General features: G+C 47.1%; 1 protein-coding gene across 1 annotated transcript in view; it reads left to right on the plus strand.

The window, feature by feature from the left end:
- The window catches only part of Ttc27 (tetratricopeptide repeat domain 27), a 152,482-nt gene extending 135,675 nt beyond the window's left edge, over window positions 1–16,807 (plus strand). Inside the window, exon 21 of the mRNA XM_075955329.1 lies at window positions 14,195–16,807. Within this exon, the coding sequence (XP_075811444.1) occupies window positions 14,195–14,198 (4 nt within the window). The 3' untranslated portion in view covers window positions 14,199–16,807. The remainder of the gene's footprint in view (window positions 1–14,194) is intronic.
- The last annotated feature ends 10,766 nt before the right edge of the window (window positions 16,808–27,573 follow it).

Here is a 27,573-nt window from a genome sequence, read left to right on the forward strand (position 1 = left end):
CCATAAGTCACTGAATTCTTACTATATCCCGGCTATCACTTCTCACTCTCAGAGCCCTGTCCCGTCGGTTTGTGATATCTCTAAGACACTAACTTAGTTGCTAACTCTGGACAGAGAAGTAGACACGTCCTGAAGGCGGAGTTTCCCCTGCTGCCTATACCGGATCTCTCCATAATCAGCTGATTTATTGTCTCTTGAACAGTGGGAAACCTTGACAGTTTGCCTTTCTTCACTCAGAGTTCTCCAAGAGAAATTCTGTAAGGTCCAGTTGATAATAGTAAAAGTGTATGATTTGTTAGAATCACTAATTAATAAATTCCCAAAGAGGAGGTGTAGTAACTGGGTCCTTATGTACAGAGGCATGAAAATGACCCCTTTTCAGTACCCAAAGCCAAACCTGAGGTTGCTTAGAGAGCGGCTGCTGAGTCTGAGAGGCAGAGCTGTGGGATAGGGAGGGTGAGGAGGGCTCAGAACTACAGAGCCCTATAGACTTATAGACTATTCTGGCCCATTTAAGAGTGGAGCCCTTGGTCCTCCGTCAGGTGAAGCCTCACATGGCTGCGAGATCCCCAAGCATTATGGGAAATGACCGACTTAATTGTGTATCCAGACCACTCTTCCCATGCTGCCTTTGTTTTTGTTGGCTGCGCTATTGGTGCCATCCATTCACAGAAATATGAAGTGAATGATGATAAATGCGGGCAGCAATCCGCCTATCTTCCAGGCCGAGAACAAGGATTATGACGTACCCACTGGTCCAGTTAGCTGGGGCTATTCGGGACCATTTACCCAGTTTCTACAACTAGTTCTAGTTTTACCAGTTTAAGCTGTAGTTGAGCCAGAGGAAAAGGGTGTGGTTTTCTTTTCCATTTTGTTTTTATAGCATCCATGTCTATCTGAATTGCTGTTTAGATAAGGCAACTCTGCTGGCCAAGAGTGAGGAGTAAAATCTGCTCAGTGGATGCCCACACCTCCTGTCTGCTTGTTCATCCAGCAGGCCCTAAAGTGAAATGACGGAGGGTGCCAGGCTGTGGAAATGGAGCTGGATTTCTCACAACACGCAGAAGTGCTTATAAATAGATAGATCTCAATCAACACGCAGCTTATTTGGGCATGTGCTCAAATATAGTAGCTGCATTCATTAGACAGACATCTCCACTAATCCCAAGACTATACTAATAAAAGCGTAATCCCGTGGGCTGAAGGTGGCCTCTCAGTCGTTCACACCAGGGCCTAATAATAATCGCGGCTGTGTTCGCTCTCCACCAAGTCAACTTAAAAGCCGAGCTTATCTGGAAATGTTTCCTCTCTGCTTTCAGTTCGCGGTAGTTGAGATGTGGCTCACAGCGGAGCCCATTTAACAGCCAGTGCGTGTGGTTGTGTTTGCCTTCTCGGTACTTGGTCCTGATGCACTTCTCCCCGTTTGACACAGCGTTTGTTCCCAGAGTTTATTTTAGTTTTGCCCTTGACCTCAGGATAAACAAGTGGAATCCACTTTGACTCCTAGGGTAATGTCGTAGTTTGATTTTCTGTGGCCGATGTTTTTGCCCTTGCTTCAGGCTCGGCTTTGTTCAGCAAAGCCCTGTCCTCCTCCCACGGCGTTCAGAGCTAGCTGTAATTAGTTCGCTTAACACAACACCAAAAAATTTCCCCTTGCCAGTGATGTCAGACCTGCCTTCCTTTTTATTATTCTGACTTATAAACTGCAGTGACCTGTGAGTCACCCCCACCATCTCCTGGCCCCGTGCCCACACTGTGATCTATGAAAAGGGAATCCTGCCAAGGGCTACAAGGCGGAAAACTGATATTATTAAATGGTCTTCTGAACGGTAACTCTCAGCCATTTTTTAATCTTTTGTGATGTTATTGCCAGCAAGGGGGTGGGGAAGGTAAATCATGGCGATGTGAAGGAGCTAACCCATGCGTTGCTAACTTTTTCCAGACTGGGGGCTCAAATGAGTATCAGTATCTGTAGCCATACAGGATTATTGCATAGCACTGCTCACACAGCAACATGTGCTTTCTGAAGACTCTTGTTACCGCGAGGCTCAGAGACTCATAACCTCCCGGGCCTGTGGCCTTATCCGTAGCCTATTAGTGACCCATATTATATAGCAGTGATATAATAACATCAGCCAAGAAAGATGCGTGGACAGGGCACGGAGATGAAACTGTGCAATAGAGAAGCCGTGCAAGAAAGAACCCTCTGACAATAATCCCTGGCACCATCCTTGCTGTTCCCCACTTGGGACCCCGATGCCATCGAGTGCTCCTGGGCCCTGGCGCCAAGGTGTTGTCGGTCTTCAGATTTCTCTCTCTAGCTGTCCCTGTTTCTGGGCTGAAGATGAGAGTAAGGGAAGGGGGTGCTAGAACATGACTGGTTTTATAAGGTGGAGAGGAAGGGAACCAGGTTAGAGAAGGAAGAGGCACCGACAAGCACTGGGAGGAGGTCAGGACGAAGGGGACTTGGATGGTCAAAGCATGGTATTGCCTGTGGGACAGTGCCATCGGGACGAAGGGGACGTGGATGGTCAAAGCATGGTATTGCCTGTGGGACAGTGCCATCGGGACGAAGGGGACGTGGATGGTCAAAGCATGGTACTGCCTGTGGGACAGTGCCATCAGGACGAAGGGGACGTGGATGGTCAAAGCATGGTCTTGCCTGTGGGGCAGTGCCATCGGGACGAAGGGGACGTGGATGGTCAAAGCATGGTATTGCCTGTGGGACAGTGCCATCGGGACGAAGGGGACGTGGATGGTCAAAGCATGGTATTGCCTGTGGGACAGTGCCATCGGGACGAAGGGGACGTGGATGGTCAAAGCATGGTATTGCCTGTGGGACAGTGCCACCGGCAGGACCCTTTAGTGTGCACAGCTAACGTGTTGCAGTTTTTTAAACATGGAGTAATTAGCTGCTCGGAACTAGCTAGACTGAAGTCCCAGCATTGTCCCTTCCTAGCTCTGACGACATTCTGGACCCCTAACCTCTCCAAGCCTCCGTTTCCTCAGCTGTGAACTGCAGAGCTCCAGCTTTGCAGGAGGACAGAGTTATCAGATGGCTTGTGTGAAGTTCCCCGTGAGACGGCCAGTTCTCGGTGTGGTCAAGAGACGGGCACTGTTGATGATCTGTCACTTCTCGGGGGCTGTGAAGTATCCGGATCAACCAGCAGTCGTGGCTCCAGTTTCTGAAAATCCCTAGTTGGGGAGGGGTGGGTCGTAACCCTGTACTTTGAGAAACAATGGTGCTGAGAATCTCAGTTTTCTGTGTGCCTTCAACACGGCTTATTGAAATCAGCGGCCTCCATGGAGTCTGGTGCCAGGGCTGATAAAGCAGTCTCAGTAATTCTACAGCTGGTTGGCCAGAGACGGGCTTAGGTCTCAGACGTGTTTCCCCTCGACACACACGCGCGCGCACACACACACACACACACAAACACATACACATACACACACACTGCTTCCCCTCTTCCTTTCTCCCTCTTTCCTCGCTTAGCCCCTCCCACTCTTTCTGGACCCATTCTCCCTAACAAGCCTCCTTCCCACTTTTATATTTTTGTTTGTTTGTTTTAATGACCCACTGAGTTTAATTAGGCTTACTTGTGAGTTCATGGGTGTGAGGTTATTTACTGGCCCATGGGCAACAGTGACTGGCTATCCACTGAAGAAAATGACTCCCTGCGGCCCAGCAACCTGTTAGCTGTCAGTAAGTCCCCAGAGACAGTGGGGCCTCTGAGCCCCTCCCATACACCATGCTGGAATAGCGACAGAGACAATCGTTTAAAAGATTGGACTACATTCAAGTTAGAAGTTGTTTAAAGACCTGATAAGGAGCCAGGTGTGGTGACACAGTCCTCTAATCCCAGCTTTTGGGAGGCTGAAGCACCTGGTCAGCCAGGGCTACTTGGGAGAGATTTTTAGCTTCAGAAATAGGATGGGATGTATGTATGTATGTATCTGGTAATTATAAGCCAAGAAAAATAAAGAAAACAACAATCAAACTAAAAAAAGATTGAGCGTGATGGCAAAAGAAATAGCCAAATAAAAATAGAAAACAGGAGCTTAGACTCAGTCATCGGAGTCATGGAAAGTTAAAATCAGGAATGATCATGAATTCCACCAACGGCTAAGGGCTAAGCGGTGGTGTCTACTGTGTGCTCCCGAGGAGGGGAAGTGACTGCTGGGAGTAACAGCTTGATATAGACACTTTAAGAAACCCTTGGGCAATATCTGCCAACCTTTTGAAGATATGCAAACCCTATAACCCAACAATTTTACTCTAGACTTACAAGCACAGATGTGTCTGTGTAAGCGTCATAACTCTCTTAGGAGCCTGTTTGCTGCAGCATTGTCCGCCAGAGGTCTCGGGCTGTCTACCAGCTGTAGAGTTGGTGGATCAGCCATCCAAATGAATTCCCTACAGCCACAGCGACATCCCTGGATTTCTCAGACATGTTGAGCAAAGCATGGTATTGCCTGTGGGACAGTGCCACCGGCAGGACCCTTTAGTGTGCACAGCTAACGTGTTGCAGTTTTTTAAACATGGAGTAATTAGCTGCTCGGAACTAGCTAGACTGAAGTCCCAGCATTGTCCCTTCCTAGCTCTGACGACATTCTGGACCCCTAACCTCTCCAAGCCTCCGTTTCCTCAGCTGTGAACTGCAGAGCTCCAGCTTTGCAGGAGGACAGAGTTATCAGATGGCTTGTGTGAAGTTCCCCGTGAGACGGCCAGTTCTCGGTGTGTTTCCTGTGGACATAACAAAAGCAATGGAATTAAGCTACATTATTCACTGAGCTTGCTTGGTGGTAAATCAGTAAGGAAGGCGAGGTAGTGGTTACCGCGGGGCGAGGCTGGTGGCTCTTGTGGGTTGAAGTGGGTGATGGTTGGGAGGGACAGAAAGGGCTCCTGGGAGTAGCACAGTCACCTTCATTACCTTTGTTGGTGGTTAATGCCATTCTTTGGCCATGACTCATGGAGCTGAATGTTTTTGTTCTGTACCTTGTTCCAAATGTGTGTTATTCACAGTGAACAACTTCAAACATGAACAACAGCGCAGCCACACTTAATGTGATCTCTGGAGTTCTCTCTCTCTCTCTCTCTCTCTCTCTCTCTCTCTCTCCCTCCCTCCCTCCCTCCCTCCCTCCCTCCCTCCCTCCCTCCCTCCTTCCCTCCCTCTCCCTTTTCTCAGGTAACTTTCCTTGTAATTTGTAAAGTTACTTTAGAGAGGACACTGGTTTTTTTTGAGGTGGGATTTGGCGATATAAACCCAAACTCCACTCCATATAACTTTAATCCCCCGTCCACCCTCACCACCAGACACCTCCTTTAAAAAGTATAACATTTTACAACTCCAAGACAAAACCTGTATTGTTTGACGTTGTACTCCGAATTCTTCTCTTCTTCAATGTATTTCTGTTCAGCGCCTGTGTCTTTCCACACTGGTGTCTGGGGAGATGGGGGAGGGTGGGCTAGCCTAACGGAGGCTGGGCTTTACTGATGGAGCACGCTCATCTTAGTGACCGAAGCCAGCTTCTCACATTTCTTGAAAAGTGTGGTGTTGACACATTTAATATCCTGTGGCATTTCCACCAGGCTCTGTAGTGTGATGGAAAAGTCGGCGATAGTGTCTGAAGGCCAAGTTGACTGGCAAGGCCAGGACACACTGCGCTTCACAGCTCTGGCTGGGTGGTAATTTCTCTCTGAGCTATCTGAGAAGTACTGATAGTCATATCTAGCGGGATCCACACAGCACCAGTTACAGGAACAGCATTTAGGTGTGCCCCCCCAAAAAAAAGTGGAATCTCACCCACAGCCTCATAGGGGATGATAAATCAACGCCCAATGCATTAGACAAAGGAAAAAGAGAACCCCAAGGATTTGGCTTTGCTGAAAGAATTCCAAGAATGTATATGGCTCGGAATGTCTCAGGGCAACCTTCAAGTGAGCTGGTGACCTGCAGATCAAAGGCTTTGTGTTTTATGAGCCTTCACCGACCTCATCCTCTGTTGCACTGTCTGTCCTCTCTGGCCTAACTGTTTTCCTCCAAGAATCCCAGATCAGTCCTGACAGCATTCGGTTTCCCATGTTCAGGAATGTAGCCGGTACATTCTTTCTGTGAAGGAAGCACTCCCGGGAAGGGTATGAACCAGATGAGCGAAGAGGATCTTATTCCATCTGCACACAGCTACAGTGTCCAGAGCCTGAGCAGGGCTGAGGGTGTCAGTGCAAGCAGGCAGGCTGAGCTCTGTTCTGTGGGCAGCTGTGCATGCAGCTGCAAGGGAGTGGGGAGGGGGTTCCCTGTGAAGAGGAGGTTGCTTCCCTTCCGCTGTGATTGCCACACAGTAGAGCTTCGTCTCTCTAAGGTGGCAGTCACCGACATAGGGCTTTTTATCCTCGACTGTAACGTTGCAAGGAGTAAACTGCTTCCCAAGATCTATAGGTTCACTTGGCCAGAATTCTTTGAAAATTTCTCATCACTTCACTGTGGCCTAGGAGTTTTGTGGAGTGCTGATGTGACTGGCAAGCCTCCAGGATGGCACCGCGTGACCCCTGCCCCTGCATCCACAGTCCTGGGAAGTCCCTTTCCTCGAGGACATTGCTTTTACGGTAAATCACGGCAATGCTAGGAGGTGTTCCTCCTATGACAGAGTGGTGAGGACGCAGATGCTGGCTTCCTTGCAGTCTCTTTGTCTGCCTTTGATAAAGCAAGACATCATGCTAGAGATGCGTGGAGGGCAAGCTGCCTCCAAAGCCCCAAAGGGAGCAGGGAGCTGAAGTCCCGTGATGCCATGACTGAATCCTCCCAGCAAGCACTCGAGCTTAGAAGCAAGTCCACCCCCAGTTGAGCCTTCCATTGCCCGACACCTCGATGGCAGCTTTGTGAAGTACCCTGAAATAAAAGCTGACTGCCCCCCCCCCCGCCTCAAAGAATGATGTAATGAATGTACGTTGTTTTAAGTTCCTAAATTTATCTTATCCATGTGTTATAAAGTGATAGATAGCCAGCAGTGGATTCTGCCACATTTGCCGCCTCCCCACCCCCTCTCCTACTCCTTAATAGTCATTAGCAACTATAGGGGTATATTTTGCAATTTCAACTAAGGTAGCCTGAGATGGAGACCAAACTCAGTGTGCTTTCATCATGCGGCTTATTGCATTGCGACCCTTCACCTTCTGAGTTCTGGGGAACTGACTGAGAGTGTTGTTAATAATCTTCCGTGGTGTAGAACACAGCTCTGGTTATAGCACGACTCTGCTTCAAGGCCCTGGGAAGTTCCCCGAAGCACGGGCTTTTCTGAACTTGTGCGATGTGTCACTCAACCTTCCTCCCAAGCTCTCATCCCAATCACACTCCTCCCTGCTGGGTACCCCACGCATCTACTACAGGGATGGTGCCCAGCATCCTCATCTCTCCTGCCTGCCCGTGAAGGAAGTGTGAAGGTTGCCATTGAAATGGCAGTCCCCGTGTCATCCCTAGCACCAACATCGGCATAGAAAAAGGAAAGGAAGCTGCGCTTTGGGGCCCTGCTTGTCTGATAGTCTGAAAGGCTCTGCCAGCATCTGTCTTGCACACAGGTCACTAAAACCTAAAACAATCTTGTATCTCCAAGGACATCTGCAACCGTCTGTTGTTCATTGTGGCCAATGATTATTGCTTCAAAATGTCTGATGTAACTCCTTATTTTTGTCTCCAGAACCTTCTTGACAACGTCCATTATTTGCCATGCATTGTATACTCCCTGCAGGGCTTAGCTCTCCCCAAGTCCACGCTAGGATTTTCGGATAACCTCCCTGATTGTGTTTCTTCATTGTTTAAACTGACATGACCTTCACGGTGCTCTCTCTTCCTTTCTCCACCTCTTCTCTGCAGTGGGAGGCTCACTTCTTCAAGATTGCCTCTTTTAGGTTCCTCTAGAACCCAGTCCACCCCTAAGCTGGATGTCCTGTCCCCCCTGTTTACCTCTCCGGCCCCACCACATCCCTTTGTGTTTGCTTTGAGTAGTATTTACTCTTCCCATCCTCTTGAGTGGTTTCCTGCCCTGTCTCCGGTTCTGCCTCTTCTGGCCACTCAAGCGAGGATGGAGAGATGTGGCCCTTCCTACATCTAGACAGCCGTGAGATAGTCACTCAGGGTTTGTGGAGCTCTCTTGGTGGATCCCGTGATGTGGTATGCTTACATGGTATTAACAAAGTCTAAAAGGGTCAAAGGAGTATGAGACCTGAGAGAGAGTCTGTCTCTTCTTGAAGGTGACTAAAATTTTTAAGAAGCCATGCAGTAAAGAAATAGAGTCGGCTCAGCTCCTGGTTTCCTTAGTGCTGGATGGGCAGGAGGTTTGGAAGTGGTCCAGGCGCATGTCCACTGCATAGAGTTCATGCAAGTAGATGATGCATGTTTCTGGCTCTTGCTCCCAGACATGAGCTTGTCATGCTGTGTAGTGTGACATAATATTGATAATGACATCCTGGTGTAGGAGGATGTCATTTGTGTGTTGCTTTCATTGGTGAATGAATAAAGAAACTGCCTCGGCCTAGTTGATAGGGCAGAACTTAGGTGGGCGGAGAAAACAGAACTAAATGCTGGGATGAAGAAAAGCAGAGTCAGAGAAGCCATGGATCCTCTGCCTAAGATGGATGCCAGTTAGAATCTCTGGTAAGCCACTGCCACATGGCGATAACACAGATTAATGGAGATGGGTTAAACTAATATGTAAGAGTTAGCCAATAAGAAGTTAGAGCTAATGGCCAACCAGTGTTTTAATTAATACAGTTTCTGTGTGGTTATTTCGGGTGTAAGCTAGCCAGGCAGCTGGGACAAACAAGTAGCCCTCTCTCGTTACAACAACATCCATATTTATTCCCATTGTTTAGTTCTAGGCAATTCCAGAGTAATTTGACCCAGTGATGCTTTTAATGGATACTGATTAAAAGAACACCGGGTCACCCTTCTCATACTGGAAGCCACATATATGACTAGTATGACCCACATGTTTACAAGCCACTTGCCAACCCCATTACCCGCTGTCTACAAGTCGCCTGTGAAGCCCGTTACCCGCTGTCTACAAGTCACCTGTGAACCTCGTTACCCGCTGTCTACAAGTCGCCTGCCAACCCCGTTACGCACTGTCTACAAGCCATTCACAGACCCTGTTACCTAAGGTCTTGCTCGACATACTCAACTTACAAAAGAAGAGCAGAGTTACCTCAAAATGCAGAATTACCCCAAAATCAAGTGACTTGAGTGTGTGTGTCTCTCTTTTCCTTTTCCTCCCTCTACTCTAACTGACTCTCTTGCCAGTGGCCCTCTCTGCTAGGTCTTAAGATGAATGAGGCATGCTCCCTTCCTTCCAGGACTTTAGCAGAGGTTGACAAGACAAAGGTCAGGTGAGACTCAAAGGAGTTGGTTAATAAAACAGAATCCAAAGTGTGATGAATTCCAAATGTAGGCCAAGCTTCCAATCTTAATTAGTAATCATTTCTTGCCTAACCCACCCCCACCCCCGCCAAGAGCTGGTGTCATTTCTCTGGGTATTTTTCTTCTGAATTGCATGTGTGCTCACAGGATCATGCCACTGTGTGCATGTGGAGGTCAGAGGACTCTTGTTTGCTGCTGTGCATGCCCGTGGGTTTCCATGGGTTCTTGTCTTAACTTAGGGTTTCTATTGCTTCAACAAAAACACTATGACCCAAAAGCAAGTTGAGGAGGAAAGGGTTTATTTGGCTTGTACTTCCACATTGTATTCTATCCTCTAAGGAAATCAGGACAGGAACGTTTTCTTCCATTTATTTATTTATTTATAAAACTTTCCACCTCCTCCTCTCCACCTGTTTCCCTCCCACTCCCCCCTCTCCTTCTCCCCCTCCCTCTCCAGTCCTAAGAGCAGTCAGGGTTTCCTGCCCTGTGGGAAGTCCAAGGTCCTCCCCGCTCCATCCAGGTCTAGGAAGGTGAGCATCCAAAGGCCAGTCCATGCAGTAGAATCAAAACTCAGTGCCACTGTCCTTGGCTTTTCAGTCAGCCCTCATTGTCAGCCACATTCAGAGAGTCCAGTTTGATCACATGCTCCCTCAGTCCCAGTCCAGCTGGCCTTGGTGAGCTCCCATTAGATCAGTCCCATTGTCTCAGTGGGTGGACGCACCCCTCGCGGTCCTGACTTTCTTGCTAATGTTCTCTGTCCTTCTGCTCCTCATTTGGACCTTGGGAACTCAGTCCAGTGCTCCAATGTGGGTCTCTGTCTCTATCTCCATCCATTGCCGGATGAAGGTTCTATAGTGATATGCAAGATATTCATCAGTGTGGCTATAGGATGAGGCCAGAACAGGCACCCTCTCCTCTGCTGCCCACGGAACTAGTTGGGGAAGTCCCCTTGGCCACCTGGGAACCCCTCTAGAGCCAAGACTCTAGCCAACCCTAAAATGGCTCCCTTGGTTAGGATACCTTCTTCCCTGCTCCCATATCTACCCTTCCTCCATCTCAATTATCCCATTCCCCCAAGCTCTTCCCAGTCTTTCCCTTCTCCCTTCTCTCTCCCCATTTCCCCTTCCCCCCAATCCACCCTCACCCCCTGCTCCCAACTTTTACCCGACGATCTTGTCAACTTCCAATATCCAGGAGGCAGGACAGGAATTTAAACAGGCGAGAAACCTGGAGGCAGGAGCTGATGCAGAGGCTGTGGAGGGGAGCTGCTTACGGGTTTGTGCCTCATGGCTTGGTCAGCTTGCTTTCTAAGAGAACCCAGGACCACCAGCCTAGGATTAGGACCACCCACAATGGGCAGGGTCTTCCCCTACCAATCACTAATTAAGGAAATGCTACACAGGCCTTCCTGCAACCATCTTATGGAGGCATTTTCTCCATAAGAAATGACTCCCATCTTGTATCGAGTTGACATTAAACTAGCCAACATAATTCTAAAGACTGAAACTCGGGTCCTTACACTTGCATGAAAGTGCCCTACCTATTGAGCCATCTCCACAGCTCCTCTTTCTGGGCTTGGTCAGTGAGCTTCAGAGCGATGAGGTCATTGGCCACCCAGTTTTTCAGAGAATAAGAAGAAAGGCTGGGACAAGGCTCTGCTTCTTACTGAATATCGCTGTTTATACGAAGTGAAGGCAGTTGCTACATCTGGGACCAGTGTATACAGCTGAAGGAGCCTTCTGTTGTCAGCACACCCAAGGATCAGAGTGTGCCCTTGGTTCTAAGGCTCCCACTCTGTCTCATCTCTAAGGAGGGGTAAGCAGCCCTTTCCTGCGGCTGAATGCAGATGGTGTTGGGTGTTCTTGGCCTGAGCTACTGCAGGGGCATGGGAAGTGCCAGCTGCCTCCCTGTGTTCCTTTAAGTTGGAGAAAGCACACCCAGAAATTCTTGGTACATGAGAATTGTTTATTTCCAGGAGCACTTACTCCAGCATTTAGAGATAGATTGCAGAATGTAGCATGGTAGAACATGTCCATAATCCCAGCACTCAGGACTCTAACCAAGGAGGAGCTTGGTTTCCCAGTCAGCTGGGCTCTCTAGTGAGAGTCTGTCTCACAAGGAAAAAAAACAAAAGACCAGCTTCTTCTCCAGGGGTCCCGCCCACATGTTGCTGTTTCTTCATCCCTGTGAGTGTGGTCGAGAACATTTGTTCATTGTATCTGTACTTAAAGGAGTTCTCTGAATCCTCTTATTTCCACCAGGTTATCTTGAGAAAGGCAAGCTTATTTATGTTGGCATGCACAACCAACAGAGAAAACGGGTATGGATGGAACATATAGTCAGTCACAGATGGAGATGTGAATATTCTTGGCTGACAAATTGATTTTCCTTTGCTATTATACTCAGGCCAAGGAAGCCCCAATTACTTCAGGACTTTCCTGGAGTAATTAATTCACCTGGACAGCCTTCCTCTCCTCCCTTCCTGTGAGTCCCTTCCCAGGAACTTGTTCTTCATTATTCCAAGGTCATTAAGACAGGGAGTGCCTGTTCCGGAAGTGGGCTGTGTTAGGGGCACACAAAGACCAGGGCCTGAAGGAAGTGGAGGGCACGCCCATGTGCCCTCACTCTCTCTGGTCCTCTTCTGAGGGATGCTCTGTCCTAGGCGGATCTTCGAAATGTCCACAGAGGTAAGAAGGACAAAGGAGAAGAGAGAGTCCTTAGGGCAGTGATGGAGAAAGGCCTCAAAAGTGGGATTTGCTTTAAAGACTGAAAAGCATAGCAGCCCCAGAACGGTTTGGTGGCACTGAGGACATGGAAGCTTTTAGAGAGGTCAGCAGGTGTGATCGCTAATACTGGTTGTTGATTGGTATACCTGGGAACCTCGACTGAGGAGTCGCCTCTATCAGATCGGCATGTGGGGCTGGCTGTGGGCATTTTCTTGAGTATTAGTTGATGCAGGAGGGTCCATCTTTCATGGGCCTGTGCCATTCCTAGGCACGTGGACCTGGGAGGCTTAAGAAAGTTAGTGAAGAGGAGTCCAGGAGCAGGCCAATAAACAGCTTTCCTCTGTGGTCTCTGCTTCAGTTCCTGCCTCCAGGTTTTTCCCTAGCGTTCTTCACTGATGGATGGACTGTTAACCTCGAAGCCTGAGCTTACAGACTTTCCTCCCAGTGTGTTATTGGTGCTGTAAGCACCTTGCACACAGAAAAGGCCAACAGCCACAGAGGAGCAGACAGAGGGTTGACGCAGGGAAGTGTGAGGAGGAAGCCAGCTTACCTGACAATGGGCAAGTGGACCGTAGCTGTGAGTCCGTGCCTTTGCGCATCATTTCAGCTTCCTTAAGGGATCTCTCCATCCAAGCATCCAGAGAGCATCAGAGAACGGACCCTGCTCCGAGACTGGAGCTTCCGTCACGAACTGGTGCTGTGCGTAAGAACCACGCCAGGGGGCTCTCAGAGGAAGACACAAAGGTCGCACTTTTGGGGGTCTCAAGTGAGAGAAGGTGAATTGAAGGAACAGCAGTGTGCTGGAGCAGGCTCCCTCCTGCCCACCGGAGCCAAGCGGTGAACTGCCAACTTGACTTTGGGGTGCTTCAGCATCCACCATGGTGAGAACATTTACACCATGGAAGCTGAGCAGCTGAGAGTCACGGCAGGTCACCCCACAGCAACCAGAGCCCTGCTGCGCATTTCTGTGTGTGAACGCTCATTTATTTAATCTTCACAATAAAATTAAATAAGCAGCATTTGATAAGTGTTCTGATTACTTTCAAATGCTCTCTTGCTCTCAGATACCCAGGAGACTTTGTGACGACCATTATCTCTGCATTAAAAAAACAATGCCTTCAAGAGGACGGGAATTGGCAGGCACGACAGTGAACCCAGGCTTGGCTCCCCACTGTGCACTTCCTACCACTGTGACAGAGCCTTGACAGTCAGATCTGGTACTTAGCCAGTGTCCTTGTCACACAGCTTGGAGAGGCCAAGCCTGACCCCATTCTCATATGAATGGTGACAGGAAGTTTCCCCCAAGGCTGGGAGGTTTTGTAATAAATGACCTTCATACTCTGCTTATTTTTGTACACTGACTGATTCTCAGGTTAACTTCAGGGTCTAAATCGGCAGGCTCAGCAGAGGCCTCAAATCCGGAGCATTTGTTCTATAAGGAGGCCAGGAAATGTGTCCCATGGAAAAAGCAGAATAAGAACTTTTAAAAGCTACCCCAGTAAGGTCTTAGCCAAGACCCGTGGGGACTCCCAGATATGTCACGTGTGCTGGTTGAGGGAGCAGAGGGTTGTTTCGAGAGTATGAGGAATTTACGTCACATGGAAAATCTCAGCACCGAGGAGCTGTTTCTAAAATGGTACAAACGCGGGCAGACGCTACTAGCACCTCGCTAGTGCCTGCCGGCAAGGGGTGGATTGTGAAGAGAAAGGCAAGATTCCCGAGTCACCGGGGTCTCTTTCCATACCGCTGGCATTTGTTGTAATAAACAGCTAAGCAAAAAGCCGGCTGTCATGGAAAAATCACCGTGGAAGATCTTTTTGAGGCAGAAGTTTCCTTTAGGTTTGGAATTCGGGAGGCGCAGTCTGTTCCGCGAATATGGACAGTCAGCCGTGTGCTCCCAGAGTCACGCGATGGGTTTAGTCCTCACCGTAGTATTGTTGGGAGGTGGGTCCTGTGACAAGATTGGGAGGGAATGTGACCTCTTTTCTTCTGGAGGGGTTAGTTATCTCCAGGGTGGACTCACTAGGATGAGTTCAGCCCCTTCCTTTTCTCCCCCAGGTGAGCTCTCTTATCCTGTCATGGAACAATGTATCAGAAGGCCCTCTGAACACTCTGCCTCCTCCATCTTGGATTGCTCAGTCTCCAGACCAGTGCAGAACAAACCTGTTTTTCCTAAATTACTCAGTCTCTGGCATCCCGTTATAGCAGCACAAGACAGAAGACAAACAGCCGCTCAGAATTTTGATTTCTGTCATACTCTCTGATTCTCATCTGGAAGTTCCCACACGGGATGTCAAATGGTACTTCCTTCACGTTCTGAACGACATGCTATGTAGTGGTCTCCTTTTTGTTATAATGAAATACCCTTTCCTCGCTCACACCCCCACCCCCACCCCCGTCACTCCTCTTTCTCCCTTCATTGCATCTGGTCCTCCTGTCCCTAGGCTCTGCCTCGACACTTTCTCCCTGTCTACTGGTTTAAACAAATGTAAAGATTAGGTGCTAGGATCCAGATGTGAGTGAGAATTTCTGGGTCCGGGTAGCTCACTCAGTGTGGTTATTTTACAGTCCTATCCGCTTACCTGCATGTTTCATGATTTTAGTTTTACACAGCTGACCAAAATTCCACGGTTTATAGGAGCACATTTTCATTATCCACCAGTTGGTGGGCATCCCCGCCGGTTTCATGTCCCTAGCTATTATGAATAGAATATCAGTGAACAATTACGAATAGGATATCAGTGAACATGGGTGAGCAGGTATCGCTGTAGTGAAATGACCAAGTGCTCTGGTGCATGCCCATGGGTGGTACAGCTGGGTCATGTGGTAAGTTTCGTTCCAGGATTTTTTGTTTGTTTGTTTGTTTTTGTTTTGTTTTGTTTGAAGACCCTCCTGCCTGATTTCTACAGTGGCCGCACCAGTTTGCACGATCACCAGAAATGACAGATCCCCGTTCTCCGTAGCCTCGGTATTTGCTGTCATTTGTTATCTTAATCTCAGTCATCCTGCCTGGGCTCAGTTAACAACATCTCAACGTGGCTTTAGTTCACATTTTCCTCCCGGTAAAGATGTTGAGCACTGAAATATTTCTTGCTGTTTGTATTTCTCCTTTTGAGAACTCTTTGTTTAGACCCAGAGCCCATTTTTAAATTGGGTTCTTTTTTGCTTTGCATTTAGTATTAGACAACACTCTGAAACTTTAGAGGGAAAACCAAGGTGTGCACTTCAGGATGCAGGCTCAGTAAGCACTCTTCAGAGTGCAAGCTCATTGAACACTTTCGGACTAGGACTCAAGTCTGAGAGTAAACAGGACCAGCAGTTGACTGAAGAGAGAGAGTTCAGAAGGTGGTGGGGCGGGGGGCGGGTTCCTAGCTATAGTCACTGGACAGAGGACTAATGTCCAAAGTGACCCCTCCTCAAGCTGCCAACACCATTTGTTGAATATGCTTCAACACACCTTTAACCCCAGCACTCAGTGGGAATATGAGCAAAGAGGTCAAAACAAAGCCTCTTGACTGACTGCTGTCTGACTTGCTCGTTAGCTGGAGGAGGGCAGACAGAAGCTGCCGGAGACTGAGCTGAGTGCCTATTGGTGGAAGCAGAGAAGATAATTACCTCTGTCCTTCAGAAAGCAGCACCCCCATCCCCCACCTGCCAAAAACCACCACAAGTGACCCGAGAGGGACCCACACCAGGAACCAGAACCTCTAGGCACCGGGGTTTTTCTGTGTCTTCCTGGTCCCACTATATCCTAAATGAACTTCTCACCCACAAACCTTTCCCTGTGTAATGAAAGCATGGAAAACATGTGTGGGTTAGAGACTCCCGGTTAATGACTTTCTAAGAGTGGCAGCAGTTCCCCTAAAGTGCTTCCAAACGTAGAAGGCTTGCATAGTGTTGACTAGGGCTCTGAGGCCTTGGTGGCGGCAGTGCTGCTGGTGGGGGCAGAATGAGAGAGGAGAAGGAGGAATTCCCAGTCCCCAGGATGCTCCACCCTGACTCCTGGACTACTGTGCTAATAGCAGCTTCACAGATTCACCTACCCAGGGATCCTTCAGATGCATGGAAGGATCCAAGTATGAAGGCAAAGCTATTACTTGTTTTAAACATGACTGTCAAAAACCTTAGAATGAATTGCATTTCTCCTGGCTCCTCTGGACTAGGCTGCTTGTGTTAGGAAATCTCCCCAGTCACACTGTTCTAATGTCTGTAAAGGAGTGTAGTCTTAGGTTGTTAGCAGGTGTTAAACACACACTTCTAGCACTTTTACCACCACCGCCCCCCCCCCCCCCCCGCCACCGTCCCCACCAACCACAGACCTGTTGGACCCAAGGAACAAACTGAATCCAGCCTCTATTACCTGGACTGGTACAGGAGTATTGTCTGTATTCTGTCAGTCATGTTTTAAATAAACCCTGATTGGCCAGGAAGAAAGTATAGGTGGGTCAACCAGACAGGAAGTAGAGGCGGGGCGATGAGAACAGAAGAATTTTAGGAACAACGAAGCCCATTCCTCCCAGTCCTGTCTCAGTTACCTAAGAAGCAAGAAATGACCTGCCCTGCTGAAAAAGGTATGGAGCCACGTGGCTAACATAGATAAGGGGAACGGGTTAATATAAGCTACACGAGCTAATAAGAAGCCTGAGCTAATGGGCCAATCAGTTTATCATTAATATAGAATCTCTGTGTGACTTTCTTTGGGGCCAAATGGCTGTGGGACCTGGTGGGAGGACAGAAACTCCAACAAGAAGGCCCTCATGTTACACTGGACTTCACTGAGTGTGATATAGGCCTGTGATCGCCAGGTTGACTTGGAAAGTGGAAGGCTGTTTCCAGGCCTCCCTATGGAACCATCTTTAGCTTCTTGACAGGGGTGAGGTCTTCATCTCCATGGGTGCAGGAAACCTACTGGGGTAGAGGAGATGGGAGGCCTTGGGAAACTTGCATTTCCTCATTTTAAAATTCTAGTTTATTTTTATTTATATATATTCATATATGTCTTTGTGAGTGTATACTACATATGTGTGAGTGCCCGCAGGAGCCAGAGGAAGGTGTCAGCTGGAGTTATAGGTAGTTGTGAACTGTCCGATGTCGGTGCTGGGAACTAAACTTCGGACCTTTGGAAGAGCAACAAGTGTCCCCAACTGCTGAGCCCTCTGCAGCTCTCAGATTTCCATCTCTTTAATGTTCCCCTGCTCCCTCCTCCTGAATCGAGTAAAAGAGGGCCTGGATTTGACCCAGAAAGGAAACTCTACAACACACCAAAAATGCCCAACTGAATGGAAATTATGAGCTAATGCCTTCAGAACCATAGCTGCCAAATGGAAGATTTCCAGTGCTGGCTAGATTCAGGGATTCCCTCAGAGGTTCAAGATCTTAAAATCCTCAGAGGTCCCAGCGGAACCCTGGGCATTAGGTGTGTCTCCAGAACACTGACAGGCTCTTCTGGCTGACTGGATCTCTGTTACCAGCAGAGAGACATGGGACCAGTCTCATGTGACTAACGATAGTGAGCTCCTATGTTGTCTCTCACTAAACTGAGGGGGACCCTCACTTCTGAAGGAACTCTGGTCGTTTTGACTTAGAAAGTCCTGGAAGAGTAGAGGGCAAGATATTCATGCTATTTTAAATTCGAATTTGATATTTAGATGTGTTGGTGGCCTGGCACCCAGTGTTGAGACACTCCTTTCTGTTCCCCTAGTTCAAGGCCAAACCCACGTAGCCCTTTGAGGTTTGGTTCTACATTTGGGAGAACGTTTATAGTAACACAGCAAGAGGAAGGTAAAATGATAGGAACAGAATGGATAGAAGCTGGGCCGATGCAGAATGTGTTGTGATTCCGGAGCAATCCACATGACAATGACGTCTGTGTGCGGGTTTGAAGGTTGGGTATATGAGGGTGGCTGATCTGTGTCCTCATCCAGTTAGGGGCCTTTGAGTCCCCCTTCCCCACTCCCCCAAGACCCGTCTACAGCAGTAGTAACATCAGATATGAGCAACAGGGGAAAGAGCCTAAGAGTTCAGTTCTGGGTGGGAGCCGAGGGTCAGATTCAGTCCCCAAGGGCCATGCAAACAAGGCCCTTCAAGGTGCTTCCTTGAGTGTCCCTGGTGATGAAGCATCAGAGTCTTGTTCCAAAGTATCTTGAAAGACATGCTGGCTGAGGGAAGAATGGAGAAAGACAGAAATACTTTCGTTTCAGGTTAACTGGCTGTCGAATAGGACTGTTTTGGGAGTCTAAAAGACTTCTAGTCACCCTTCTTGTTTAGGGATGTGCTGGTATAGAGAATAATACCCCTAGTTGACACACTTATTTGTGTATCTAGACTGTATTAAAACTCTGAGGACAGAAATGTACCCTTGGGGTCAAGGGATCGAAGCTCACATAAACAACTTCAAGGAGTTAAGGGTACAGGTAGTCTGGGATGCCTGAGGCAGGGGGTGATATGCTATGAACACTCGCTCGGCCTCTTCCTTTCATTCAGCTTGGCTTCAGGATTTTTTTTTCCCCCAAACATCTCAGAAAGCAAAGCTACCAAGAAACCAGGCCTTGTCTCTCATTCTTCATTAGTAACCAGAAGCCACCTCGCTTTCTGTAGTTTCAAGACAAAACATCCCAGAAAAGGGCTGGGTCAAGGGTGCACCCCTAAAGGCAGGTGGTCTGGACCCTCTCTGGAGCTGTGTGGCTGGAGCAGGGAACTCTGATTCTGGAAAAGACTGCGCAGGTGTGCCTTTCCTGTGCAGGCACCTCATGGAACACGCAAGGTGGGTTGTGGAACTGGAGGAGTAAGAGAAAGCAATGGGAAAACCCTGGGACTGGAGGTGCGGCGGGACGGGGAAGGGTCATCCCATAGCATAAGCAAGCTAACTGAAGGGACATTTAGTTCTGCTCTCGAACTAATGGGCCCCAGGCCATGCATTTCTTGCCAACTTCCTCTCAACCTTAACTAATAACTTTTCCTCTTTCAATTCGGTCTGAGTCAGTTGGCAAAGTGTAGCAACACTTTCTGTTTATTTGTGCTTGGTATGGCTGGAAAGATTCCTAGGAAGTCACCCCACCCGCACACCCTGCATCTTCTTGTCTTTAAAGATCTACTCAACGTGAACCATCTCTTAATAGGATAGCTGTGGCAATATCCACCAGTGTACTGATATTTTGTTTGTGATCTAACAAATAAAGCTTGCCTGAAGCTCAGAGTGCAGAGCTAAGCCACTAGTTAGCCACAGAGGCCAGGCAGCGATGGTGCACACCTTTAATCCTCGCAGTTGGGGACAGAGGCAGAGTGATCTCTCTGTGAGTTCAAGGCCACTCCAGCTACACAAGATTGAATTTGTCTAAAAGAGAAACAGTTCACACAAAGGTGATCCTAAAGGTGATCCCAGCTCTTAGGATCACATGCCCAGCAATAGGGAGGTGGAGTCAGGAGTGATATGACTGGGCAGAGGGAGGAATAGAAGGCGGGAAAAGACAGAAGCTCAAATGCAGTCTGAAGATATAGTCTGAGGATTCAGTCTGAGGATTCATAGAGACAGGATCACCCCTTTGATCTGAGGATTCGGCAACGGTAAGAATTCTAGTGGCTGGCTGCTCTGCTTCTCTGACCTCTTGACTTTCATCCCCTAATATCTGACTCCAGATTTTTATTATTAAGACCAATTAGAATTCATGCTACACACAGGTAATATCTGTGCTTTGGTGAGTTGTATCTTTCAACCATGGATTCTAGCTGTGAGCATAAGAGAAGACATTTGCCGCTCGCCATCCCAGGAGGGAGCCCAGGCCTGACCAGGAGTTGGTGGCCATGGGGACATACAGTGGAGATGATCAGAGAGACTGCAAACAATGGGTGATGAAGGTTATAACACATGACCTGGCCTTCTTAGCTGCGGCTGTTGTGCCCCCAGATGCCAAAGGTTTGATGCTGGAAGCCCCAAACTGCGTCCCTTCCTGAGCATTGCCTTGGCTGCGGGGCCTGTCTGACCTGAAGCTGCACCCCTTCCCAGAGTGGCCTAGAATGTCAAGTAGGTGTCAAATAAAGGCCTCACAGTCTCACCCCGGTTGAAGATAATTCTGGAGCTCCTGCCAAGTTTAGTGGCTCCTGTAGGGACTGTGCCACTGTTCAGCCCGACCTTGTGTCTCCATCATGAGTGGGTATTGCAGAGAGTACTCCAGAGAGGTCCCATCCAATGAATTTCTTCCACCTCAGCACCCACCATGTTGGGCATGCAGGACTTTTCCCATCAGGACTAAGGCCGGTGTATGTATTGAACAAGGTGTCAATAAACCAGGCTGCTTGTAGTTCAGTCCTGGAGTTAAGCTAAAATAATCTATTTAACAGAACCTGAATTATTCTCTCAGGATCAAGGTTTGTTATTATAAATGCTCAGAAAAGCCACGTGGAATCCATTTGAGAAAAATGTAGCACATCTGCATATCCATACAGCTAGTGGGACGGTTCTGTGTTGTTCTTTATTTATCTACTCTTTATTCTTTGGGGGGCCCATCACCCAGCTTCTCAATAATCACACAGGGACTTATTCTTTCTTATGAATGCCTGCCTTAGCTTGGCTTGTTTTTAGTAGGCTTTTCTTAAATTATCCCATCTGCCTTTTACCTCTGGGCTTTTATCTTTCTCTGTTTCATCTATCTATCTATCTATCTATCTATCTATCTATCTATCTATCTATCTATCTATCTATCTATCTATCTCTTCTTACACCAAGGCTGTGTAGCTGGGAGGCTGGCCCCTGGAGTCTTCCTCTCTTTTTGCTCCTTAATCTTTCTTCCCTAGGTTTCTCCTCCTTTTTATTCTCCTTGCCTTCTGGCTCCACCTATTCTCTTCTGCCTAGCTATTGGTTGTCCAACTCTTTATTAGACCAATCAGGTGTTTTAGACAGGCAAAGTAACATCGCTTCACAGAGTTAAATAAATGTAACATAAAAGAATTCAACACAACTTTGCATCATTAAACAAATGTTGCACAGCATAAACAATGTAACAAATATTAAAATAATATTCCACAACAGTTCAGGGACCTGCACGGTCCAGGGTGAGCTTGGATCCAGGGTCCTGGGTCCAGGGGATAGGAGCTAGAGCCAGCACTATCAGAAGCCCCCTACCCCACACCATGTGAAGACGGTGCCTGTTTTTACCGCCTGGCTCATCAGGTTAGTGAAATTACTTCTCTGGTGCCTCCAAGCCCCCCCCAAAGTGCAGCAATCACTGCCATGTAAGTACGCATCTTCCTTTTGTGTGACATGCCATCCTGGTGTTTGATTTATAAATCCCTAAATGTCCCTTCTAATGCCTCCTATTCTAGGGTTTTCCGGAAAACTCAGGGCCGATAGGATGTTTATTAACACACTGTTACAGAGCCTGGGAAGTCTGAAGATCTGACGTTAGTGAGGCAGAGACCCAGGAGGGACAAAGCTGAGGAGAACCAGGAGTGTCAATCAAGTCCAGCCCAAAGTCAGCAGGTATAAGCCCCAAGAAGAGCTAATGTTTCTGCGCAATCCAAAGTCGGGGGAAGAGGTGTGCCAGCAGTAGCACCAGGCAGAAGGAGTTGCCAGTCAGTAGAACTTTCTATTGATTAATCAATTTATAGACCAGAAGGACTAGGAGCAAGCTGGTGTGGAAATATATTATAAACCAACTAGACCTAGCATACACCCGCGGGGCCTCCATCTAGCAATAGCAGAACGTTTCCTCATGGTGTTCCTGTTTCTCCAGGATAAGTCATATAGCAGCCCATAACATAAGCTTCAATAAACTAAAAATGATTGGACAAAATGCTCTCTGATCACAATGGATGCTTTAGAAACAAAACATTTAGAAAAATCAGAAACACTTGGAAACCGAACAATACACCGCTAAACAGCCAACGGCTCAATATGAAATAAAAAAGAAATCGGGCCAGGTGGTGGTGGCGCACACCTTTAATCCCAGCACTCAGGAGGCAGAAGCAGATGCAGCTACAGAGCTAGTTCCAGGACAGCTAGGACTGTTTCAAAGAGAAACCCTTCCTAGAAAAAAAAAAAAGAAAGAAAGAAAGAAAGAGAAAAAAGAGAAAGATCGCATATCCTTAAAGTTTCATCTTAAGCTGCTGTTAAAAAGACACGGACTAAAACAAACCAAAAGTAAGAGGGAACTAAAGAATTATGAATTAGGAAATCAGGGGCCCAGAGAGACTGCTCAGTGGTTAGGGCCGAGTACTTCTCCGGAGGAATTGAGTTGGGATCAGGATCCTGGCAGCCATATCAGGTACCTCCTGGCAATCCAGGTCCAGGGAGATCCGACACCCTGCCTGGCTTCTTCAGATGCCTGTGTCCACATGCATATACTCACATATACCATAATTAAAAATAAGCATCCAAAGTAGAAAACTGATGTAGCCAGAAGCTGTTGACAAAATGGACATCATGTTTAGCTAACTTGACTGAGAACACTACAGTTAATAAAATCAGGTATTAAACAGGAATTATTACCATCAATTTTACATAAACATAAAAGGGAATCTATGAACACCTACGTGCTAATAAATTCTATAACTTGGATGACAAATTCCTATAAAAAAAAGAGGCTTCTGGTTATAAAGATGAACAAAGATCATCTTTTCACACGTAGATGGCTTCACCAGTTCTTATGACTCACGGGCCATCCCATGTGACTATACAAAATAAGGTCACTAAGTGCCCATTGGGAGTTGTTTGGAGACCTGTACCAAAACCGACCTGCTTACAGGAAGGGGGACTATTTGGGTATTGGAAGGGGACTGGCCAGAAGGCAGACGAAGGTCAAAGGGAGGTAGTGAGGAAGGAGAGTGCCTGCCAGCAAAGTATGGTGTATCTGTGAAAAATCATAACAAAGCCCACGATTTTGTATGTTAATGAAAACAAACGTGAGAAAAAAAAACTGCTTATAGACAATAAACAGAGTTTGGGGCATGAAGCTGACTACTTCCTGAAAGCCCCTGGAGGTTTTCTGTGTTTAGGTTTTGTGTCATGATAAATGAGGTGGGTTTTTGAAGAAGTAACATGCTAAGCGTAAATTAGTCATTTATATCTTTATAAAACCCATGACCTGAGAGCTATGGTCTTAAATGATGTGACAGAGGAAGGAGATATTTCAGAGTTGAAACCTATTGTGGAATAACGGTCGTGTACCCTGTAAAGATTTGTCACTTGTATTGGTTTAATAAAATGTTGATTGGTCAGTAGCTAGGCAGGAAGTATAGGTGGGGCGACCAGACTAGGAGAATTCTGGGAAGAGAAAACGCTCAGTCTGCAGTCACCACCCAGACACAGAGGAAGCAAGATGAAAATGCTCCACTGAGAAAAGGTACCAAGCTGCGGTGGCTAAACATAGACAAGAATTATGGGTTAATATAAGTTGTAAGAGCTAGCTAATAATAAACCTGAGCTAATGGGCCAATCAATTTATAATTAATAAGCCTCTGTGTGTTTCTTTGGGATTGAATGGCTGCAGCACGGGGCGGGACAGAAACCTCTGTCTACAGAAACTCAAGGATGTGCGGGCTAGGCTGGATGTAAGATCAGATTTAGAATTTTAATTCACCCACTTTTGTAGTTTCCGTGGCACCAGGCTTGCTTCTTAGATAGTAACAGCTGAGTCTCCTCAAGGGGAGCTTTCATCTCAGTCCCAGTCTAAAGCCATGGAGATGTGATAACTGAGTTCTCAACAGGTGTCATCAGGAACGGAATAGGTTTGGGTGTACCAGAATCTTCCGAGAGCCCACAAATCACAGACGGGCACTGCAGTGTAGTCTGCTGACAGCCTTCTAATAGACACTCGAGTCACAGTTACCAGAAGATTCTGTCCATTTCCATAAACATTATGCTACTCGGGGCAGGAGAGATGGCTCAACCATCATCAAGAACACTTAACGTTCTTGCAGAAGACCCCAGTTCAATTCCCACTTGGCGTATAAAAGAGTCTTTGGAAATGCTGTATAAATATTGACATCATAGTTATTTTGATTCCAATAATGTAAAGCTGCTATCAAAGGCAGAGGAGACTAAGGGTCCAATGCAACTGGCCAGTCCGATAGTATTTCTCTTTCAAGTCAGAAGGCTAAAGACCCTATAAATATTGGTGCAAGGTTTTTTGGCATGAATGACCTGCATCATCCGTATGTTGGGAATGGAAACCATAAGCAGAAAGTATTGTTTTCCTTGTATGTGAACATCTGTCAGCCTACACCACATTTCAAGTCTTAGCTGGACCTGGCTGCAGCCTTGGGGTGAAATGGGTCATAGAATCGAGTGGCTTGTTCACCTCTCTTTTTCTGCACACACTCATTTGACTATTAGCAAAGGCTGTTGCTGGTTTAAGAAAAATGAAAGGTGTTCATTTTTGGCAAAGATTCCCAATTTGTGATGTTGATCGTTACCATGCTGAAATTACCACCTTAATTGGAACGGTTAGTGCGATCTCCCCGTGGCTGTTAATTTAGTTGTTGGAATGCCTTTAATTTAATGGAAACAATATTAGAAAATGAGCCAGTTCCTCCACGTGCTAGCCTTGGTTTCCAGTTGGATCTGCTGGGTGCTTCCCTCACCCAAACTTAAAGCAAATTCCCACAACGTGCCAGGCTCCGACTCTGGCTACATTTGGCATCTGGATTTCAAACGAGACATTCAAAACTGCTAGTGTTTATAATCAAAACCAGAGTCTAGCCAGTGCCTGAACACCAAGACTGAGTTTTGTTTTTCTAACTACATTTTCAATGACAAAATGTTGGAGGAGTTTGTCTCCTGGCTGTTCCCAGGAGATCTGCTAAGTAAGAGAAAGGAATCACAGCATTGTTGCGGAAAGAAGTCATTCCCTCAGAACCATCCTCCAACAAATCAAATCGCAGATTTCCCACTCTGGCATTTTATTAAGACTAGTGATTTCAGAGGTTATTGCTTTGTCTGCTAATTCTTGTGGGTTGGCTGTGGTTTTTCCAAGTTTCTACAGGTTCGCGGGACTGCTTGGGCAGCTCCATGTTCCAAAATATTACACAGCTCAGGGATCTACTCAATCATGTCTTAGACTGGGGTTGATATTGTTATGATTAAACCCCACAACCAAAGCAGGTTGGGGAGAAAAGGGTTTATTTTGCTTTTACTTCTACATTGTAGTCCATCACGGAAGGAATTCAGGACAGGAACTCAAGCAGAGCAGAAATCTTGGGGCAGGCGCTGATGCAGAAGCCACGGAGGGGTGCTGCTTGCTAGCTTGCTCCTCATGGCTTGTTCAGCCTGCTTTCTTATAGAACCCAGGACCACCGGTCCAGGGATGGCACCTCCCACCATGGGCTGGGCCCTCTCCCACCAATCACTAATTAGGAAATGCCCTACAGGTTTGTCTACAGTCTAGACTTGGCATTTTCTTATCTGAGGCACCCTCTCTCCTCTCTGATGATTCTAGCTTGTGTCAAATTGACATAAAACTAGCCAGCACATGCCCCAAAATAAGGGCAGCCATCAGCTCCATCTTGATAGACCTGAGCCCATGATATCTGAGTTTTAGCCTGTTCTGACTGCTCCCCCCAACCTTGCACTTGAAGCTGCATGTCCCTGAAATCAGACGTTTCTCTCCTGCCCACCAGTTCCCAAATAACGACTCAAAGGCTTAATATTAATTACAAATATTTGGCCAATAGCTCAAGCTTGTCACTAACTAGCTCTTACATTTTAAGTTAACCCATATTCCTTATTTATGTTCTGCCACATGGTAGTACCTTTATTAGCATGGCATGTTCATTTCCTGTTCCCTTCGCATCTAGCAGGCGACTCCTTACTCTGCTCTCTCCTTCCCATCATCCTTAGTTTGGTGGCCCCATCTATATTTCCTGCCTGGCTACTGGCTAATCAGTGTTATGTTAAACCAATTCAAGTGACAAATCTTCACAGTGTACAAGAGGATTATTTTACAGCATGCCCCAATACAAAAGGCTTCCTCTACAGGGTTGTGGTAAAATAGGGTTTGATTTTAAGTTGCAAATCAAATCTGGCCAGTTGAGCTTTAGTGAGAGAACTCTGTGATTACACACATTGTAGCTTGGGCTACCCCACTCTGTTGTGCGTCTGTCTGATGGGTGTTCTTCCTCCAGCAAGCCCCCCAGAACCCTCTATGCTCATCAAGCTGGCTACTACAGCAGCTCAGATATGGGCAGATCTTGACTCTGCCTGGGAAATGGGATCTTGAGTCAGCACCTTCACTGCAGAGGTGCGACAAGGTTGCATGTGACCAGCACCAACAAGAGGTACACCGCCAGCTACCAGCAACATGGGCTGCCTTGCTGCAGTAGCGACATGGAGCATGTGTTCTTTCACTGGGCCATTGTCACATGTGAAAATTCAATACTTAGTTTGTGCGGAATTGGAGAGCTAAGGATCAGTTCTTCACTCTTCTGTGAAAAAATATTTTCATTTTATTTACTTATTTATTGTTCAATAGCCAGTTATTGAACATGTCCGGGAACCAGATAGACTATAATTTCAAAAACAAACAAAAAAAAACCAAAAAGCACAGTTAAAGAAAATTGATGTTTCTATAAAGGTAATTCATTAATTATATGTTAAATCTGGTCTTAATGTCAGCAATTCTGGCTTGTTTTGAGTTCGGGTCGATGTAGTTCTTTTGGGTTCCTAGAGGGCTTTGGCACTCACTGTTCCTTTTTTAGGCAGGAACTTTTACCCCCCAGTTTTATGGAGAAGGGAAATTCTGGCCAATTTGTGGCTTTCTGGGTTTATTCAGCACATAGATACTTGGAATTGACAATCTGAAACAATTTCTGTTTCTGATTTTTACAAAAAGATTCATTCTGTGACAATTTTGCATGTGTCTATAATGCAGCTGGGGTTCTTCTGGGCAGAGTGGGTTTGGGCAGACTGTTGTAATTTAAAAACGCTGCAAAGAGAAGTCTCGCCATACAAGACTCACATGGGCGGTTTACTGGAAGAGTAGAGAGAAAAAGCTGAGAAGGGGGCAGAGACCAGTGTAAAGAGGGGAAGAGATGGGAGGTGGGCAAGACCACCTTTTAAAAGGGAGCATAGTGACTGTGCACAGGAGATGCTCTTAGCGGCTGCAGCTGAGGACGTATCCCATCAGGACCCCAAGGGCAGACCAGTACAGATGCATCTGTACTGAAGGGGTAGCAGGTGAGGCAGGGTTGAGGACATTGTGTTCTTGAGACTACTTCCTGCTGACTCGGGTGGTGTTGTTCATCTTTGGGGAACCTGAGAAATCTGGGGCACTATCCATGTCCCGGAGTAACTGGCTGTTTCACTCCACTTTCCAGGCTCTGTGGAACTGTCAAGTGCTGCTTGGACCTGGGAAAATGCTATTGGAGGAGGATCCAAGTCAACTCCCTAGGGCTTAAATCACTTTATCCTTTCCCATCATCCCAGCATCACCCGACACTCTCCTTCT

The sequence above is a fragment of the Microtus pennsylvanicus genome, chromosome 21, assembly GCF_037038515.1.
Source record: "Microtus pennsylvanicus isolate mMicPen1 chromosome 21, mMicPen1.hap1, whole genome shotgun sequence".
In the NCBI taxonomy this organism is placed as follows: domain Eukaryota; kingdom Metazoa; phylum Chordata; class Mammalia; order Rodentia; family Cricetidae; genus Microtus; species Microtus pennsylvanicus.